The sequence below is a fragment of the Canis lupus genome, chromosome 17 (genome assembly GCF_011100685.1).
Source record: "Canis lupus familiaris isolate Mischka breed German Shepherd chromosome 17, alternate assembly UU_Cfam_GSD_1.0, whole genome shotgun sequence".
NCBI lineage: Eukaryota > Metazoa > Chordata > Mammalia > Carnivora > Canidae > Canis > Canis lupus.
In genome coordinates, this window is record NC_049238.1 from 31,815,879 (window position 1) to 31,836,588 (window position 20,710).

Here is a 20,710-nt window from a genome sequence, read left to right on the forward strand (position 1 = left end):
TTCGGCACGGTAGTTAAGTGTGCCACAATTGTGTGCCACCTATGTTATTTTTTTCCTCCTTTTTAACAATCAGTGTGGGTGACTATGGGAACAGTCTGGAGGCACCTTCTGCTACTCATGCTGACCCCTCTTCACTTCGAGAAAAAGACTGTCATTCTTGATCTTGGGATTCTGGAATTATGGTCTCTGTAACAGTATAGCCCACGGCCTTATTTATCCAAGGCTTCAGATTGACTTCTTCTTTATTGATTTGGGCTGCTAATCATGCAGTCTGTTGGACTGTTTCTAATTATTTTGGCTATCTTAATTATTGGATTGTGCATGATCTGCTCTATTCAAACAATTTCTCAGCAAAAAGAATTGAACCAACTCAAGAGTGTATACACATCTACCTAGTTCCTATCTGCTCTGCCTCTAGCCCTTTGTATCATGTTAAATGAATCAGTTTTGCCTCCCCCTTTTTAATTTTCCTCTCTGTGAATACAGAGAGAATGATATTATCGTGTGGCTTGAGATTTAGGGTCACTGGATATCAGGCACTAGCCAAATGTAAATCTTCACTACCAGTTTGATTGGACCATTCATGCTGACATAATTATGTTGTTTAAATCTTTACATTTGTCTTCTTATGAACTTTCACAAACGTGTGCTCATTGTGAAAAATGCAGAAAACTGCAGAGGAAAACAAAAATCACTTATAACCCTGCAACTTAGTTAAATAGGCCTGTGAAAGTTTGATTTCTTTTCGTCCAGTCAAATATATACACAAAGACATATTTGAAACAACACAGTGTATACTGCTTTGTATCCAGTGTTAAGCCACAAGAATTTTGCAATTTTCATCATTTTTAATATATGCATAGTATTTTAACGTGTGGATGCCCAAGCTTGTAGTTAACTCCTCTTTCCGACTCTCATCTGTCCTCATATCCCTTTTTTTCCCTGCTGATAGGATCATGTATCTGAAATAAAACTTGATCATATCGCTGGCCTGCTTAAACCCTTCTGTGGCTCCTGATAACTTCCCGGAGGAGGCCTGGCCGTGGGGGGAACGGCACTGGGCTGCCTGTTCTCTGCCAGCCTCCCCTCTGGGCTCTTTATCCTCCTTTCTCTCCACTTCATGCTCTGCAACCCTGAACCTCCATCCTGGCAGTCCCTGGAAACGCTCCTTATCTCTGCACTTTTGCTTTTACTCTTCTTGGGTCTGGAATGTCTGTTCCTTCCCCTAGTGTCACCACCCATGACCTGGCTGACTCAGACTCAGTTTTAAAATTCACTCTAGGATGACTTCTCTGACTCCCCCTCACGGGGAGTGTGCTTCTCTGGGCAGTCCTGAGGCAGCCTGTTTGTATTTCCATCACGTATGTGACTCCTGGCCCCCTCCAATCCGTTCTCCACGCTAAGGCAATAGGGAAGTGTTTTTTGCTTGTTTGTGTCAAAAACAAACCAAAACAATCAATTCCGATCACATCATCAATTCTGATCATTTATAATCTGTGGTGACTTCCAATGAGGCTTATAATAATGAGCTTCAGGCTTCCCATGGTCTAGCCCCACTTTCCTTTCCAGCAGTGTCTTTTTTGACACCTGCCCCCACTCTGTACCCCAGCACCACACATCTTCCTCTTCCCAGCCCTGTCTATGCCCTTGCTTCTGCTCCACAAGGATATTCCTGCCTATTCTTGAGAACCCAGCCTTGATGGACTGCCTCCACCTTCCCCTCATGGCTCAGGCATCCTGTTCTATGGTTTCAGAGCCCTGTGTTCTCCTCTATGTCAGAGTTGTCATCTGACATTGACTTGTGCTATTATTTCAGTAATGCCAGTGTTGCTCAGTAGACGCTAAGCTCTCTGAGGGTAGAGCCTCTCTTTGTTTTCATTCACGTTACAGGTGGGATTGAATCCAAAACTGGGGGGAAAAATCACAATGTCCGACATCTGAGGTTAAACAAACTTCAACGATTCAGGCTGACTAAGACCAGTTCGGTTAGATGTGACCTAGTGGGCTGTACAGGACCTGCGGACAAAAGGTAGTCGGTCACGTATGACAGTGTCTGCTCTGTTATAGTCCTTGGAATCCTATATGGAATCAATAGTAACAGCCCCACTTTACATATAAAGTAAGACTCAGAGAATATTTTTATAAAGGTAGCAGGTGGCAGGGCCATCACTGAATGCTCAGCCGGCCTCCCGGAGCAGGAGGCGATGTGGAATGAAGGGCAGGGCAGGGTCCAGGCTGTCTACTAAGAAGTGATGGACCTCCTGGTGCACTGTTGTGAAGCCCCACGTGTTTCTTTGTGTGTCTGAGGTTGCGTTTGGGCAGCTCACTGGCTTATCGTGTGGTCTTAAACCAGTCAGGCAGCAAAGACGTGCAGCCAGAGGCAGGGAACGCTTCAGAGGCTGAATTCATCTCCGCACATTTGTGCCCCTGGCAATTAATTGTGTCCTTCCGGTCTATTTGCTTGCCCTACGCAAGTGGGCACGGCTGTTGGCCAAGGTGCCAGGGCCCTCAGAGGGCACCGTGCCAAGCCGTGGGTAGGAAGTCACCTTTAGGTGCCAAGACTGGGAAACACAGGTACTCAGGAGCCTTTCAAGCTAACAGGTGGTCCTTCCACTTCTAGTCTAAGGCTTTTTAAAGTCATCCCCCCTGAAGAGGCCGAAAACATTGGGGTCCCTGGAACCTTGGATATCTTGCCCTAGGCTTTGAAAACCCAACAAAGGCAAAACAGAAGTCTTCTGGCAAAGGAGAATAATCCAGAAAGGATGTTGCCAGAGTTAAAAGAAAAAAAATTTTCTCCAGGATTTTCTTAAATTAGGTTTTCCTTTTAATTACCTAGTTATCCTTCAGAAACTTGGAACAGTCCCATTCCTTATCAACATATTCCTTGTCAATTATGCACAGGCTCAGGCTTCTGGTGCCGAGGGTGATGCTTAAGTACAAGGCAGCTGGAAGTTTTCCCCTTGGGTTGTGGGGAGTGTCAGGAATGCTAATGTGCTACGGCTGAGCTGGTAGCTGAAGGGGAGGCCTCACTGAGCACTGGGCTTGGGGGCAGGGCGAGGAGCAGATAAGAGGCTCCGGGTCTGCACAGCCACCCCACCTCCTGCCCCCAGCTGTGGGGGAGAGGGGGCAGGGTGGCTGGCCCCACAGGGTGAAGTGGGGGAGCTGGGCATTAGTCTTTAATTTTTGTGATTCTCATGGACCCTGCCTTCTCCCCGGTTCTAAATATTATATTCTCAAACAGAGGATTGAAGTGATGCTTAGCAAAACCGCTTATTGGCACTTTTTTTTTTCCCTGTCTGGCTGTCTGTGTCATTCATGCTGCCTGATGTAAAATTAGGGCTGGAAACATTGTGTGGGCATGTTCTGATGAGGTGTGGGCTGGAATGTGGTGGGGCGCGTGTGTGATGAGATTCAACAGGATCAGGGGTGAGGTGCAGCTCTGGACCATTTGTGAGTTATCTTGTCCTCTCCTCTCCGTGTCCTCTGAAGAGGCTTCTTATGACTGCAGGGGATCAGCACAGGAGGTCAGAAAGAGAGGTACAGCTCTGCTTCACGATGTCATTGGAACTGGACTAGAAGTATGTTTGTATTTTTGGCTCAGGCACCTGATGGTTATTTTAGTGGTTGGAACTGTGTGGGTAGGTGGGTGAGTCCTGGGAGGAGGAGGAATGGGGACTCCACTTTGGAGTGTGCATCTGTGAGGGCGGGCCCTCTCTCCCTACGCAGAGATTCCCAAATGGATGGCAGTTCCAACTTGGTCAAGGGGGAGGGGGAGGTTTTCCCTTCCTATCTTCACTTTAGGTATTGAATGCCAACCCGCCAGTCTGGGGCTCAGGTGTGTCCTGGGCTCTGGGGTTACAGAGACATGCAATCTCTAGCCTCCGTGGTCCTCCCCCCATCCCCACCCACTTGTTCTTTCTCCTCTGCTACTCCTGTGCCCCTCCTCCTGTTTTTCCTCAGCCTTAGTCAGGGGTTTTAGGCACCTGACCACCTCCTCAGCAAGCAGGGGAAGAAATCTTTGCCTGCAGAGCTTTCGACAGTGGTTTCTTTGAGTCTTTCTGTTTCCTTGTGGGGAGAGGGCAGTGTGAGAGCAAAGGGGATGGAAATAGAGAAAGAGTATTGTGATAATCGCAATGCCATATGCCAGCCTGCTTTATGCTTGTCCCTTTAAGAGGACTAATTAGGCATCATCAGGTGTAGTCATAGTGATTCTCATCTGACAAAGTCTGTTAAGATATCTGAGATTGGCATTGGAGGGAGATGCAAATTCAATACCAGCTCTGTCACTTGTTAGCCGTAGGCCTTCAGACAGTTTATTTAAACTCACTGAGCTTTAGTTTCCTCCTCTTTAAAACAGAGGTAATGATAGAACCTATCCCATGAGGGAAATGTGAGTAAAACTTTGAGCATAGAGCGTGGTATATAGCAAGGCTTCAGTAAATTATTATCACAGCTATTTAGTTATGTGGCGTGGGCAAGCCGCTTCAGTGATCTGTACCTTGTTCTTTTTTTTTTTTAATTTTTATTTATTTATTCATGAGAGACACAGAGAGAGAGGCAGGCTCCATGCAGGGAGCCCCATGTGGGACTTGATCCCAGGACTCCAGGATCATACCCTGGGCCAAAGGCAGGTGTTCAACCGCTGAGCCACCCAGGCATCCCTGTACCTTGTTCTTTTTTGTAAAAGGAACAGAATGTCTTCCTTATGTGACTTACAAGGATGTGTGGTGAGACATTCTGTACATAGCATGACATACTACATGATAAATAAAAGCATGCTTATCATTTTCCTATAACCACACTAAAGCAACTCTAGTGGTCTCACAAGTGTGCTTGTCTGGCTACAGATTTCTGTCATGACTTAGGGATGCCTGTGGAGCTGCTAGAGGAACCAGCACTCACGGGAAATAGTGGGAAAGGCTGCCAAAGGCAGGGGGTCTCGCCCAAACTGCCATCTTCCTACCGCTGCTGCAAATGGCTTTGGGATTTGTCTTCTTCCTAACATAAGTTTCTTGCCTCTGGAAGGTGGCGAGTGCCATCCTCTCTTCTTATTGCAGTGAATCCTTGATAATTCATTCAATTTGGAGATTTCATCCCCTTTCACTTCTTGTCTCTGGTGTCCGCCAGGTCACCTAACTATGACCAGGCGGGAGAAGGGAAAGGAAATGAAATCAGACTTGTCAGTTGTGCTTGATCATGGCTTAGGCTTGATCATTACTTAGAAAAAGTTGAAAATATTGTTTCAAATCAATTTATATTGTTTTTTGAAATTGATTTCAATAGCCTACCAAAGCCCAGGAGTACAACTCTATCAATTATCGAGCCAGCAATAGAACAGGCGCTCTCTATAGTTCCTGAAGGCTGGCTCTAAAGGGCTCCTAGTTTCCATTTATCTTGATATGTATCTGTGACACGTCTCATCATAAATCCAGCAGCCCATCTGGTGAAGGGGACACAAGAACATTGTTCATGGTAGCAAATATGTTTAAATTTTTTCACAGTTTGAGCAGAGCTATTACCCTTGTCTATACCATCATAAATTAGCTCTACCAAACATTGCTTTCCTAATCTCCATATACACTAGTAATTAGTCAATTCAGCTTGATCCAGGGTTCATTTTCATAGAGGAAACAAACTTCTGAAAGTGTAGCTCAATTAGAAAGATTCTATCAAGCCACCTGGAATGGGCCAAGAGTGCATTGTTTTTAAGGATAATTTGCCCTGAAACACAGCCAGCCCTCTCCAAAATGGGCAGTCTTTCTCCAGTAAGCTGCTCTTTTCTGAGTTTTTGGGAAACTGCTAAAGCCATCAGAGTTTATGGGTCCCCATGTGGCAGGTGGGAGATCTCTCTCTCTCTCTTTCTCTATCCCTCTATCCCTCCTTCCACCCTCCCTGTTTCACAGTCATGGGTTTCAAGTTGTTAGTTTTTCATTTTTGTGGAACCATATTCTAGATTCAGAAAGTAGGTCCTCGTCTAAAAGACACTCCCTCAATAAATGTTGGTTGAATGAATGAATTAATGAATGAGTGAAAGAAAGAATAAATGATGAGATGATTGACTTTGGTGGTCCCTGATTTTACACTGATACTTGGCCCTTAATTTTTTCCCAAATGCTGGAAGTGAGGATGTAATTACACATACCACAGTCCCTTGGGTCAGGACTCACACTTCACTGGTCCTACTTATAAAGAGAGCAGGAAGAGTGTGTGAATGGACACTGTCTCCATGGACCAGGCACTGTTAGGACACTTGACATATGTTATCTCATTCGGTCCTCATAACAATGCTGTAAGACTTTACAAATGAGGAAATGGAGACTCAGAGTGGTTGAGTGTATTGCTCTAAGTCAGCTGGTTCCAAAGCCAATATTCTCCTTTACACTTTAATAAAAATTATTTATTCATTTGAGAGAGAGAGAGAGCATGAGTGGGGGAAGAGGCAAGTGGAGAGGGAGAAGCAGGCTCCCCACTGAGCAGGGACACCCCCTCCCTCTGAGATCATGACCTGAGTCGAAGACAGATGCTTAATTGACTGAGCCACTACCCAGGCACCCTCTCCTTTATACTCTTGCATGCTGCTTCTCATAAGCACATATTCAATGTAGAAAAAACTCATATTCCCAAGTTTCTCCCAATATTTAGGAGTATACAGGTTTAATCTTCCAATTAGAAAAAGTCCTATTCATTGATGTCTATACTAACTGAAGAAGTCATACTGAAGAGTGAATAAAGCTTAGATTTGCTTCCTACACTGACTGGACATCATCCAGAATCCAGAGGATTTGAATTTCAGGTGTATATTAACAACAGCTTTAGATTCATGTTACTGTATTAAAACAGGCTTTGTTCGAACTGTATTGATCTCTCTGAGGTCAGCCTGTCATGACCAGAGCCAAGAGTAACCAGCAACAACTGTTGGTCTGTCCCTGTTACACGGTATCCCCCGAGGGGAGGAAAATACCACAGGGTACTAGTTGGAGCATCCACAGAGCCAATAGCTGGATTTGGTTTCACATGAGTCAGGGCCTGGGAAGAAGATATGGGATAGGCTGTCGGTTCTTGCCCGTGGCTGCCTTCTTGCCAATGGCATAATCATCTTCGCCCTGCCCACATTGGCAACTATGAGCGGAGAAGGAATAGAACCTATCTCCTGCTGAGAGAGAAGGTAAAGGCAGGGAGAGAGAAGCAGAGCACACTCCCCCCGTAAGCCACGTAAGATCCCATCCTCTTTAATCTCCAATCATGAATCCCTGTCCTACCAGTGAATCGCCAACTGTGTACCATGATGGTTCTGAGAAGTGGAGAATCCCTGGTTTTGATTTTTCAAAATTGTATTACTTTTTATTATAGCTATGACATAATAACTACATTGAGGGAAATTTAAAAATGAATTCAGCCAACTGGTGGTCATCACCGCCTTAACCCCATGACAGTTTCCACTCGTGCCCGGGATCATGCTTGTCTGAGCACTGTTCTTTCTGGTTTGCTCCACTGACCATCCCTACCCCCTGCCTTTTCAACTTCCTGTGATGATGTTTGCTCCCCCTGCAGTATCTGTCAGGCTGTCATTGAACCCTCCCCTCTTTGGCCCCTAGAGATCATGTGTTTACAGTACAAAGAACTCACCAGAGTCTTGCCTTTTAGGAATAATCCAGTTGTCTGGGTTTGTGCAGATAAATAAAGTAGCAGTAGCAGTAGTAGTAATAATAATAATGACAATGAGGATGGAAGCTAACAGTAACAGTATGATCTGTCTCTTTTAATCCTCCTCTGAGATAAAGGGACTACCCCTGTCCATATATTACAGCTGAGGAAACTGATGCCCAGAGAGGTTAAGAAGCTTGCTAGGGACACCCAGCTAGGGAGTGGGGAAGCCAGCGTGCAAATCCAAGCTGTTTTGCTTCCCAGAGAATATAGAGTGAACACAGATACAATTTCACACAAGTGAGAAGCTGATTCTCCATTACTAATAAGAAACAAGGATAGCAGAACAAGGTAGTATGTTGTGGAGAGAGAGTCGAAACATGGAACAACTTTCACACCTCTCAGGCGCTTCCTAGGTTAAACACTTGCTCTCAGTTGCTTTTACTGTATTTGGAGTCTTATTCACCTTCATCTGGAACTTTCTCCTATACAGTGGCCACTAGCCACATGAGACCCTTGAGCATTTGGGATGAGACTTACAGGGAAGGATCTGTGCTATAAGTGGAAAACACCAGGTTTCAGAGATTTAGTGTGAAAAATGTATGTAAAATATCTCAGCTAATAGGGGCGCCTCTTTGGCTCAGTCGGAAGAGTATGGGACTTGTGATCTCAAGGTAGTGGGTTCAAGCCCCACATTGAGTGTAGAGATTACTAAAAAAGTAAAATGTAAAAACATCTCACTAATAATTTTCAAGACACTGACTGTATGTTAAATTAAAATATAATACACTTAATCTTACCTATTTACTTTTATAGCGTGGCTATTAGAGAATTTAAAATTCTCTCTATGCCTTGCAAATTCTCTATATTTCTACTGGACAATGCCACTCTACGGTCACTAATTTTGTCCCTTTCTCCTCTCAATTCTGGAGACATGGTGATGGGTTTGCCCTTGAGGCTTGACTTCAGGATTGGTTTCGGCCATTTGAGGCTTAAAAGTCAGTGTTAGGCTGCTAAACTCACTGTATTTGGTTTATTTACCTAAGGGAGGGCTGTTCACATCCTTTAAAGGAGGTGACGAAAAAAATCTTTTTGTCTGCTTAGCACCTGATTCCCTCTGAAATTAAATCCCTTTGATGAGGACATGACAGCTACCCTTCCCTGTGACCCCAGGATGGATCTTTCCTTTCAGACCGGGATGTGTGCAGGTAGAGCTGGTGGGAAACAGCTCTTCATTTTTCTGCCTGTGGGCCAGTTATGGAATTCCAAGTTGCCTTTGAAATGTTTTAGGAAACAGTGCAGACTGTTCACTGACCCTTTCATCTGGCGGAGAACCCGAAGCAACAATTACACTGCCGTTGTCAGCAACTGTTGCTGCCATAGCTCTTAAACATCAGGGATCCAGAAAGAAGTCACAGCCTCAGTTCTTCAGGAACTTGGGACACGCCAAGGGAGGCAGACTTTCTGATCTATTAGGAAAAGACTGAGGAATCGGGAGCCAGATTGGGAGGCTCAGCCTCTGACATCACAACAAAGCCAGAGAACGGAGTTAGGGGCATGCACTGCTGTGTTCCTTCGAGAAGGCATTTTGTATGAAGGCATTGAACCTGGAGGGGCTTAGGAGGTTTGAGGTTATGCCAAGGTGATGGCCGTATGGCTCTACAAAGAAATGGGCTGACTCTGCCAAGGCACATACCTGGGAGGGGTGGAGCTAGCCCTGGGCACCAGATACAGTGAGCATCAGTGAGCTGGGAGTGGGAGGGAACAGGGATAAATGACGGGTTGAGAGCCTGGGTTTCATTACAGGGAAGCCAATGGTATGTTCTTGGATAGAGGCAAGCTAGAGCCAGATGATGGAAACCTCAGGCTTTACTGCTCTTGGGGACTACCCTCTGCTCCCCTGCTTTTTCTCATCTTCTGTTTGCCCAAGTGTGGAGGTTGGTACATTAGCCCAGCATTAAAGCTATTTAAGAGACAGTTATGTGGCATTTACTGTGTGCTGGGTACTTTATTTTAAAATAAATACATAATTCTACAATAAAGACATAATTACCTTATGGGCAGTAAAACTGGGTCCCACTTATAGTAATCAATTTAAAGAAACACATTAAGTATGTGATACTGTAAATGGTAGGTGGATATAGCAAAAATCTTAAAGGCTTTCATATTCTGCATTACAGATGGGCCACCGAGGCTCCAGAGGCTCTAGATCTTCACACAGCAGATTTATCCAACAGTGGCATGAGGGTGGGTTGGAGGGTGGAGGGAAGAGTGGCAAGGAGGCCAGTTGGCCAACAATCCGGGAGTGAAGTGATGGGAGTTTTGCACTGAGCATGAGTGGAGAGAACACGCCAGAGCCCTTGGTTAGACCACTGTTTAGGCAGCTGTTGCACACGTCTGTTTATCTCTCTGTACACCTGGCTTAATCTGTGAAGCACATTGAGGGTGCGGACTCCTAGCGTGTGGCAATAGTTCTGTGTGGTAAATGTGAGTAGGTGCCAAGAAATATTTCATAACCAAATGCTGACAGTCATCGAGTTCTTCGGCGGGCTGTATCCCATGCTAAGTCCTTGAGTGAACTCTTTCATTCCTCACAATAACAGCACACACTATCTGCTGCTCTTTCCCCTCTTTTACAGATGAGGGAACACAGGCTCAGAGAGGTTAAGTGATCTGCCAGAAGTCACACAGCCAGGATTCAAATCCAAGTCTGTCCGAGAGCAAGGCCTTTAGCCACCACACACATTGCCTCATCATTGACTGGTACCGTGACTTTTTACAGCATCTTCTGCTGTTTCTCACGTTTCTCCCTCATTTCACCTAGGGTATGGGTTTCTGTAACCCAGCTTAGAATTTGATTCATCTGTCTAAGCACCAGAAACAATAGAAATTCACCAGACCCATGCCTAACCTCCATGCGGCATATTTATGTATCTTCTTCTGTGGTTTATATCATCATTAAAGTGGCTCTGCTTGGCCCTTTAAGAAGCTAATTAATCACTAAATATAGATCACAACTTGTTCTTTTCAACCCTCTGCGTGTTTCTTCGCCCCATTGTGTGATGCCATCTGGTGCTATGAGCTCATGCTTTTTGTGTTCCTTTGCAGGGAGCCAGATTCATTGCTCTCTATGCCCAGAAAGCCAGTTAATTTCAAAGTTTGCATGCATGGCTTTGAAAAAAATTTGAATCTAATGCCTCCTTGTGGATTTTCACAGTATCACTCTTTAACACAACATTGCATGGAACGTCCGTCTTTACCGCCATCCACGTTAGATGCGCACACTGGTCTTTTCATCATAAAGGACCTAATTCGCCTTTGGCAAGCTGTCAAGCAACTCCAGGTCTTTTCCTGTGTGATTTTTGTCAAGTTTCATTTTGTCAGTTTGAAGTGTATGCTGTAGGAAGCCAGACCTTCGTAATATACTCACCCCTTCGGGTCTATTGGACTTTCTGCTATGGCAGCAGAACAAGTGCTCGAGAACAAGAGCATCAAAGAGCTAAGGCCGGCCTCAGTCTGCTGCTGGTCTGTCCGGCTCCCGCCGTCTCTGATTCTGCCTCGAGTCTCTAATCGTCTGTCCAGGGAATGGAGCGCAGGAGCGCTTGCCAACTCCGCTGAGATGCCCTGGGCTCACCCCGGGCCGCAGGCCGCGGCTTGTTGAATGCAGCCTGTTACCCTGTAACCGCACAGTCCAGACCTAGCCACCCTCCACACCTCCTTTCTCGGCTCATTTCAGAGCGCTTGGCAGTTTAAATTTAGCCTGGGAGCCTAGTGGGAAGGAAAGGTAATTTGGCTCCGAGCGCAGCTTACCTCACTCCTGGCAGCCCGGATGCCCCCGGGGAAGCAAGGGAGCCCTGGCCCCCTGCCTACCTCCTTTCTGCGGCTCTTCCTCCCGGGATCCTACCTGTTCCCAGCAAGGGGCTGAGGCCGTGAGCCCCGGGAGCCCCGCAGCGATGTGAAAGGAGCCATGCACGTCCCTAGCGGGGGTGTCCTAGGGGCAGCCCCAGTCCACACCCCGTTCCCAGCACTGGGCAGCCTCTGTGCGATGCAGGTAGGATGCAGTCACCCAGTCACCCCCGGAGCCCAAGCAGGCGCCAGATAACGTTATTGGGAAGCATGGATAATATATAGACAATTCGTAATTGTCTCAATTCGTAATCAGCTTTGTTTCCACAAGAGCGTATGTTGTTACTAAATTGATAAAATGCGTTTTTTCACTTCAAATCGATAGTTTGCTTACTAACGACAGTTCTAACCACTGACAATTAAGATGCACTTCAAAAGATTAAGGATTTTGAATTTTCCTGAGCGAGTAGTATGCAAAGTTTGGGGAACAGTACATGTGTTACTACTTTGCAATATTATGGCCTCAGGCTAGTTACTTAACATCTCTGAACTTCGGATTTTTCTACCTACTTAATGGAAGGAATCATACTTTTCTTTTTCTTAATGTGGTTCATGTGGTTGTGGATGAGTATCAAATAGATTTTGTCAAAGGCTTTTTTTGCATCTATGAGATGAATTTGTGGTTTCTGTGCTTTATTCCATTGGCAAGGTCAATTATATGAATTGATTTTCATATGTTGAAACAATTTTACATTCATGACATCAATCCCACTTGGTCATGATGTACAATCCTTTTTATATATTGCTGAATTCAGTTTGCCAGTGTTTGTTGAGGATTTTTGCATACCTCTTCATAAGGAATATTTTCAATTATTCTTTACTTGTGATGTTTTTGGGTTTTGTTTCGGGAATAATACTGGCCTTCTACATTGATTTGGGAATTCTTTTTTTTAATGTTTTATGAATGATTATTAATTTTTAAAATATTTGGTAAAATTTACCTGTGAAGACATATGGTCCTGGACTTTTCTTCATTGGAATATTTCTTTTTTAAAGATTTTATTTTTAAGTAATTTATACCCAAGGTGAGGCTCAAACTCACAACCCCTCGGTCAAGAGTTGCATGCTCTACTGACTAAGCCAGCCAGATGCCCCATCACTGGAAGATTTTTAATAAATTATTTACTAACTCAATTTCTACCTATTATAGATCTATTCAGATTTTCTTTTTCTTCCTGAGCCACTTATGGTGGTTTGTGGCATTCTACAAATTTTCCACTTCATCTATGTAATATAATTTGTTGGCATATAATTTTTTCATAGTATTCTCTTAAACTTCTTTTTCTTTCCATAAGATTATTGGTAATATCCTCTGTTTTATGCCTGATTTTAGTTACTTGAGCCTTCCTTTTATTATGGTTAGTATAATTAAAGATTTGTCAATTTTATTTTTTTATTTTTTAAAAGATTTTATTTATTTATTCGTGAGAGACACACAGAGAGGGGGCGGGGGAGAGGCAGAGACACAGGCAGAGGGAGAAGCAGGCTCCACACAGGGAGCCCAACATGGGACTCGATCCCGGGTCCCCAGGATCAGGCCCTGGGCTGAAGGCAGCGCTAAACTGCTGAGCCACCCGGGCTGCCCTCAATTTTATTTTTTATTGTTTTTTAAAGATATTATTTATTCATTTGAGAGAGAGAGAGAGCACGAGCTGGTGGGGGGAGGTAGAAGGAGGCAAAGGGAGAGGGAGAAGCAGACTCCCCCCTGAGCTGGGAGACCAGCGTAGGGCTTGATCCCAGGACCTGGAGAGCATGACCTGAGTTGAAGGCAGACATTAACCATCTGAGCCACCCAGGCACCCAAGACTTGTCAATTTTATTAATCTTAGTACTAATTTTTGGTTTTGCTGATTTTGCTATTTGTCTATTCTCTATTTCATTTATTTATACTGTAATTATATAATCTTTTTTCTTCTGCTTAGGATTTAGTTTGCTTTTCTTTCCTTAGTTTCTTAAGGTTGACAGGTTATTGATTTGACACTTTGTTTTTTAATGTAGGCATTTGCAGCTATAAATTTTCCTCTAAGCATGTTAGCGGCATCCCATAAATTTTGGTGTGTTGTGATTTTGGTGTTTGTTTTCACTAAGGTGCTTTTAAATTTCTCTTGTGATTTTATTTTTTGACTCACTGGTTGTTTAGGAGTGTGTTACTTAATTTTCATAAATTTGTGAGTTTCTCAAATTTTCTTCTGTTATTGATTTCTAATTTCATTGAAGGATGGTTAGAGGACATACTCTATATGACTTTAATAATTTTAAATTTATTGAGATTTGTGGTCTCTCCTGGAGATTTGTGGTCTGTCCTGTATGTGCACTCAAAAAGAATGTGTATTTTGCTGTTGTTGGGTAGAGTGTTTTATAGATGGCTATTTCTCTAATTGTTTTAAAGTGTTGATCAGGTCTTCTGTTTCCATGTTGGTCTTCTGTCTAGTTGTTTTGTCATGTTTGAAGGTGGGATAACGGGACGCCTGGGTGGCTCAGCGGTTGAGCGTCTGCCTTTGGTTCCAGTGTGATTCCGGGGTTGGGGATCGAGTCCTTGTGGGGAGCCTGCTTCTCCCTCTGTCTGTGTCTCTGCCCCTCTCTGAGTCTTTCATGAATAAATAAAATCTTTTAAAAAAATGAAGGTGAGATATTGAAGTTTCCAACTATTATTGTTGAATTGTCTATTTCTCCCTTCAGCTTTTGCTTCCCATATTTTGGGGGCTCTGTTCATGGGTAGGTGCATATCTGTTTATAATTTTGTAAATTCCCAGTGGATCGACCATTTTATCATTCTAAAATGTCTTTGTCTCTAGTAACATATTTTTTTCTTGAAGTTCATTTTGTCTGATGTTAGGACAGCCATTCCTATCTCTCTTTTGGTGATTGCATAGTATATATTTTTCCATACTTTTACTTTCAGCTTATTTGTGTCTTTGAATCTAAAGTGTGTCTTTTGTGGACATCATATAGTTGGATCATGTTGTTTTATTTATAATGCTAATCTCTGTCTTTTGATTGGAATGTTTAATCTATTTAAATTTAATGTAATTCCTCATAAGGGAGGACTTAGGTCTGCCATTTTGCTCTTTTTTGTATGTTCTTCTACTTTTCCAGTACTATCTTCTTCTGTTAAGTAAATGTTTTCTAGTAACCTTTTAAATTCCCTTTCGTTTTATTTTCTATGTATATTTTTTGTTATTTTCTTAGTGGTTATTTGTGAATTACGATTAACATTTTAATTTATAACAATCTGGTTTGGGTTAATACCAGCTGAATTTAATTTATATATAAAAGCTTTGCTGCTTTACAGCTCCATTCCCTCTCCTGTCCTTTGCACAGTTATTATCATACAAATTACGTTGTATGTTCCTCAACACAGATTTATAATTATTGGTTAATGCTTTATATCTTTTAAATCAGATAGGAGGCAAAAAGTTACAAAACACACAATACATTTATACTGTCTTTTATGTTTACCCATGTCATGACCTTGACAAATAGTCTTTTTTTTTTTTTTTTTCAAGTGGACTCAGTTACTGTCTTTTCATTTCATTCACATTCCCTTTAGTCTTCATTATTGGACAGATCTAGTGACTAGTGACTTATTCTCCCAGTTTTTGTTGAGCTGGAAATGCCTTATTTTTCCTTCATTTCTGAAGGATGACTTTGCTGCATACAGAATTCCTGATTATCTTTCTTTCAGTGCTTTGAATTCATCATCTCCCTTCTGCCTTCCATAGTTTCTGATGAGAAATCTCTTCTACTCTTTTGAGGAACCCCTCTATGTGATAAGTTGCTTTTTTCTTGCTTCTTTCAAAATTCTCTCTTTGGCTTTCAGTTTGGGTGTGGCTCACTATAGAGTTTATCTTATTTGTAGTTCATCAGATATAAGGATGCATGTTTTTCATCATATTTGGAGAATTTTTGACAATTATTTCATCAAATATTCTTTTTGCCCCCTTTTCTCTTTTCTTCTTTCTGGGATTCCCATTATACTCACGTTGGTATGACTGGTGGTGTCTCACAGTTCTTGGTGGCTCTGTTTATTTTCTTTACTCTTTTTTCCTCATTTTCTTTAGACTGGACAATCTCAATTGACCTATCTTCAAGTTTGCTGATTATTTCTTCCATTCCTCTAGTGGACTTTTCAGTCATTTTTTTTTTTTTTATACTTTCTGTCACTTTACTGATATTCTGTCTTTGGTGAGACATCATTCTCATACTTGCCTGTAGTTCTTTGGATATGATTTCCTTTAGTTCTTTGTACATATTTTAAGCTGCTGATTTAAAGTCTTTATCAGATAGGTCCAACATCTGGGTTTCCTCGATGATAGTTTCTACTGATGGACTTTTTCCTTACCCTTGGGCCATATGTCCTTGTTTCTTTGTGTGTTTTGTACTTTTCTGTTGAAAGCCTAGTATTTGGGCGCCTGGGTGGCTCAGTCAGTTAAGCATCTGCCTTCGACTTTGGTCATGACCCTGGGGTCCTGAGATCGAGCTCCGTGTCAGGTTCCCTGCTCATCAGGGAGTCTGCTTCTTGCTCTCTTCCCTGCTCATGCTCTCTCTTGCTATCTTTGTCACTATCTCTGTTGCTATCTCTCAAATGAATAAATAAAATCTTAAAAAAAGAAAACGGTATTTAAAATAATATGAGGTAGCAACTCTAGAAATTAAATTCTTCTTCCTCAGGGTTTGTTATTGTTTTACATTATTGCTGTCAGCTTGTGTTGTTAAAGAAAGAAGTATCTTTCTTTAATTCTGTAAAGTCTGTATTCTTTGTCATCTGTGACCTCTGAAGCCTCTGCTTGACTAGTTTCATGTGAAGCTGATGGACAGAGATGTCCTTACTTGCCTGGAACTAAGAAGTCCCAGTCTTTGCTGGTGGGCTCTGCGTGTATGTTGGGTTAGTCTTAAACTCTGCCTTAGCCTTCACTCCCTGATTACGTGGAGTCTCAAGGTCAGCTTGAGGATGACTATCAAGTGGAATGACAGTTTTGAAAAATATAGATGCAAGATAATAATACATTTGCAGTGTATTATCTGCTAGTATTCTCATAGCAGATGGTTTGTTCTTCGCAAGCACAGGCATTTTATGGCTTATAAACATCTAACTTATATGTAAACACCTAACTCATATGCCTTAGACCACATAACCGATTCCATGGACTCATGTTGAAAAAAAACACAGAGTACAGTATAAGAGCTCTGAACTTTGGGAGAATCTGTGGTTTCATGAAGAAAAAAAATTAAAATCTTCCCCAAAGCGGAGAGTGTCTTGGGCAGGGTTTCTAGAAGTGAGATTCAAGGACAGCCTGCTTCAGAATTGCTTGGGATGTTTGTTAAAGTTCAGCTTCTTGGCTCCGTCCCAAATCTTTTGATTTAGAGCATTTTTGGGTGGGTCCATCCAGGAATCTACGTTTTTAACTAGCTACCCATTAATTCTTAATGAATACTGCTGTGTGAGAAACCCTTTAAAGAAGATAATCCTAAAGGTGATTTCACATCAGAGATGGGCTCATGATACAGACTGTGCTCAAATGTGAATTTCCCCCTTTTAATGTCTGATTTCTAAAAAATTCACTTTATTTCTATAGTTCATCAACTCCCATCAATTATTTGTATCTATGAGGATTTTTTTCTTCTCTTTTTAGTTGCTGCTAGCATTATCATAGGGTTGAGGCTGAATTATGGGACTCAGAAGATTCCAGGGGAAAAATCAGCCCATATTTATTTATGCAATAAAAGGATAGGTTGGGAGGAAGGGTAGGAGAAGGCACCAGATAAAGCAACGGGTATATTTGCCATTTCAAAATACTGTACCTAGAGCTGGCCATGCAACCATGAAAGGTAGGGAAAGTTTTTTTTCTTTCTCATCTCTACTTTTTCCCCCCTCTTCTCTACCTTTAATATTACTCTTTCTCTTGGCACCCAGAATTTAGGTCAGTAAAATTTATTAAGGAAATACATCAAATGAACAAGGGGTGGTGGAAAGGGATGTGGGTGGGGGGATGGGGGTGACTGGGTGACGGGCACCGAAGGGGGCACTTGATGGGATGAGCACTAGGTGTTATGCTATATGTTGGCAAATTGAACTCCAATAAAATTAAATAAATAAATAAATAAATAAATAAATAAATAAATAAATAAATAAAAAGGAAATACATCAGCTGCTTTGGAGTTAAATAGGTTCTTGAGGTTTGTCTGGTGACTGAATCACACCTAAACCACCAACTTTGAAGGTTGTCTTTATGGAATGGTGTCTTCTGGTTTCCAAATAACACACTTCCGAATGAACTTTTTGATGCAACTTGTTTGAGAGTTTGAGATTGGGTCAAGTTCAGGCACATGTAATTTATCGGGGTTAACTTAAAATTTTAAGTTCATTTCCCCCAGCCATCTGTATACTTTTAGGCCATTTCTCCTTGCCTGTGTTTTGTGTTTAGTTACTATAAATTCAATGTTGAAAAACAATTAGAAGAATTTAGATCCTTATCAATTTTAATATATTCAAAAGTGAAACCTGATTTTAAAAACTATTTCAGGGGTGCCTGGGTGGCTCAGGTGGTTAAGCATCTGTCTTCAGCTTAGGTCATGATCCCAGGGTTCTGGGATCAAGTCCCATATTGGGCTCCCTGCTCACTGGGGAACCTACTTCTCCCTTTCCCTCTGCTTCTCCCTCCTGCTCTGCTCTCTCTCTCAAATAAATAAATACTTTTTTTATTTAAAAAAATATTTTATATCATGTTTTAGGTTTTTACTGCTCTGACTTGCCTGTATTATTGAGTCATTGAGAGATTCCTATCCCTTCCCCCCATTCAACCCAGTTTAGGACACATTACTCTGCCATAGGTCTCCGAAATTCTATTACACATGCACAAACTAGGGACGCCTGGGTGGCTCAGTGGTTTGGTGCCTGCCTTTGGCCCAGGGTGTGATCCTGGAGACCCAGGATCGAGTCCCACGTCGGGCCCCCTGCATGGAGCCTGCTCTCTCTCTGCCTGTGTCTCTGCCTCTCTCTCTCTGTCACTCATAAATAAATAAAATCTTAAAAAAAAAAACCACACAGACTAGTAAATCGCATTTCTTATTTCCTTCAAGGTATTGCGCAGAGATGCACGGCTATCAAGTACCACTTTTCTCAGCCAATCCGCTTACGAAACATTCCTTTCAATTTAACCAAGACAATTCAGCAAGATGAATGGCACCTGCTTCGTGAGTATTTCTGGGAAAGGGTCAGAGAGGAAATGGTGTCTTTCTGAACAAAAAGTATTCCCACCAGCCCTCTCAGGTTTGAACCGAAAGATGTTATGCTGATCACTTGTGGGCCTATGGGCCCAATCTGACTTGGTCGGAGACTCAGAGAGGCATTTCACTGTGCTGTGGTCACAACCGCAGTCACAACTTGTTTACAGATCAAATGTGTGAAAATCAGGCCTGAGGCTGTGTGAGATAGGACAGTGTGTGTTTCTGCCCTGGTGGCATCTGTACACAAATGGCCTCCTGCATCTTTCCTCTACCAAGTCATCGGTACAAGGACCTGCTCTGCCACTGGTCTTAGTAAACCAAGGAGATTATACTTTAGGTACTCTCAGTTTTGTTTTGTTTATCCAATATTCATTTTAGCTACCATGTCTATCTCAGATCTTGGTCTTTCCACTAAAATATCTTTATAAGTGTATGTTGTAATTTTCCCAGAGGATGTCTGTCATCAGAGGATATCTTGACGATGGGAACTACTCTTTTTCACTGTCAGGAAAAATGTGAAAATCTAGAAAGGATCATGCAGTGACACTAAGGAGAGATGATATTTACCCGAAAATTGTTGATTCATGCTGCCTGCTGATGGATGACTCAGGAAAGCAAAATACTAGACCCTAATCAGAGGTAGACATTGTCATTTTTCTAATGAAATAAGTAGGAAGGACATTGGCGATTGTGTTTGGTGACCAAGGACACTGCAGAAAACCAAGCAGAATCTCATTTGGTGAGGAAATCTCTGCAGATCAAAAGCCTCTGTTTTGAATTACAAACATGAACATGGAAGCTCTTGTAATACTGCTATAGTAGAGGTCTTACGTCAAACATATTATGATTGGCAAATTTAGCACTTGGAAAGTCATTGGCTAAAATGTGGTTTATTTCTTAATAGTATGACTTCCTGAAAATTCTTTCTTGTTGGATGATCTTAACAAGCATTCTGAGCAGATCTGAGTTAGAGTTTTATCTAAGTGTTTTTATGTCTGAATTCTTTATGAGCATGTTTGGAATTCTTTGCCTTAATCAACAGTCCAGAAAGCCACGTAGTCACTGGATTTAAGTGTGGTGAGAAAAGGTCAACATAGAAACCTGGGAAAGAACATCACTTCTTTACTTGAGGAGTTTGTGGCTTGCTGTTGCCGAGTAAGACAGTATTTGAGCTCTCTTTATCTTTTTTGAGGTTCTTATAGAAAGATAGTTCCAGCATTTGCATGCATAGCTCTTTCTAAGAAAGTCACATTTGGGGAACTGTACCATGTTTACCAGATAAGCTTAACATGTCTGGTACTACTATAAATCCTATGTGAATTTTATCTGAACCTTGTGCCTTTTAATGGTTGTAGACAATAGAATTACTACTTAAACCACAGGGAATTTAGGAAGTTGAGATAACATATTATGACGTTTCCCCTGCTTAGATGTGGATGTCACAAAATGACTTATCCCCTAAACATTAAACTCAGCCCCTTTAAATGATCTCTGCTCCTGACCTGTAGTCTGAGGTGTCTACACTTCCTCTTCTAGGTAGTAATACTCTGTTTTCATATAAATGTTCTGAGCTGGAATGAGAAACCCCTTTAAAAGAAAGGAATGGTCCATGTGTTCCCAGAGCTGTTGACTGGCTTCTGGGGCAGCAGATCTATGCTTGGGCTCTATTGTTTAGGAAGAATCATACATATTTACCTAACAGTTTTTAAAATTTAATTCATTAAAAAAAAAAAAAAAGGAACCAAGAAAATAGAAGTAAAATAGCAGAGGGTGGGCAATCAGAGTGCTGCTTTAGGATAGCAGTCAGAGTGAAACTATGTCCAGGTACATGTAGTTGGTCCATCTCTTGTTTGCCTCAGATGTGGGGAGGGAATGGGCTTCTGACCCAGGGATCATGATTGTGCCTTTGTGACAGACAAAGACAAATAAAATA

At 42.2% G+C, this 20,710-nt stretch overlaps 1 protein-coding gene across 3 annotated transcripts in view; it reads left to right on the plus strand.

Annotated features, from left to right (window-relative positions):
* The window catches only part of TMEM178A (transmembrane protein 178A), a 50,379-nt gene that overhangs the window by 18,414 nt on the left and 11,255 nt on the right, over window positions 1–20,710 (plus strand). For 2 of the 3 annotated variants that reach the window (XM_038561340.1, XM_038561339.1), the window contains exon 2: window positions 18,631–18,744. In XM_038561340.1, coding sequence (XP_038417268.1) covers window positions 18,631–18,744 — 114 coding nt within the window. Of the gene's footprint in view, window positions 1–11,432; window positions 11,696–18,630; window positions 18,745–20,710 lie in introns of those variants that run through there. The other variant, XM_038561341.1, reaches the window with a different exon arrangement.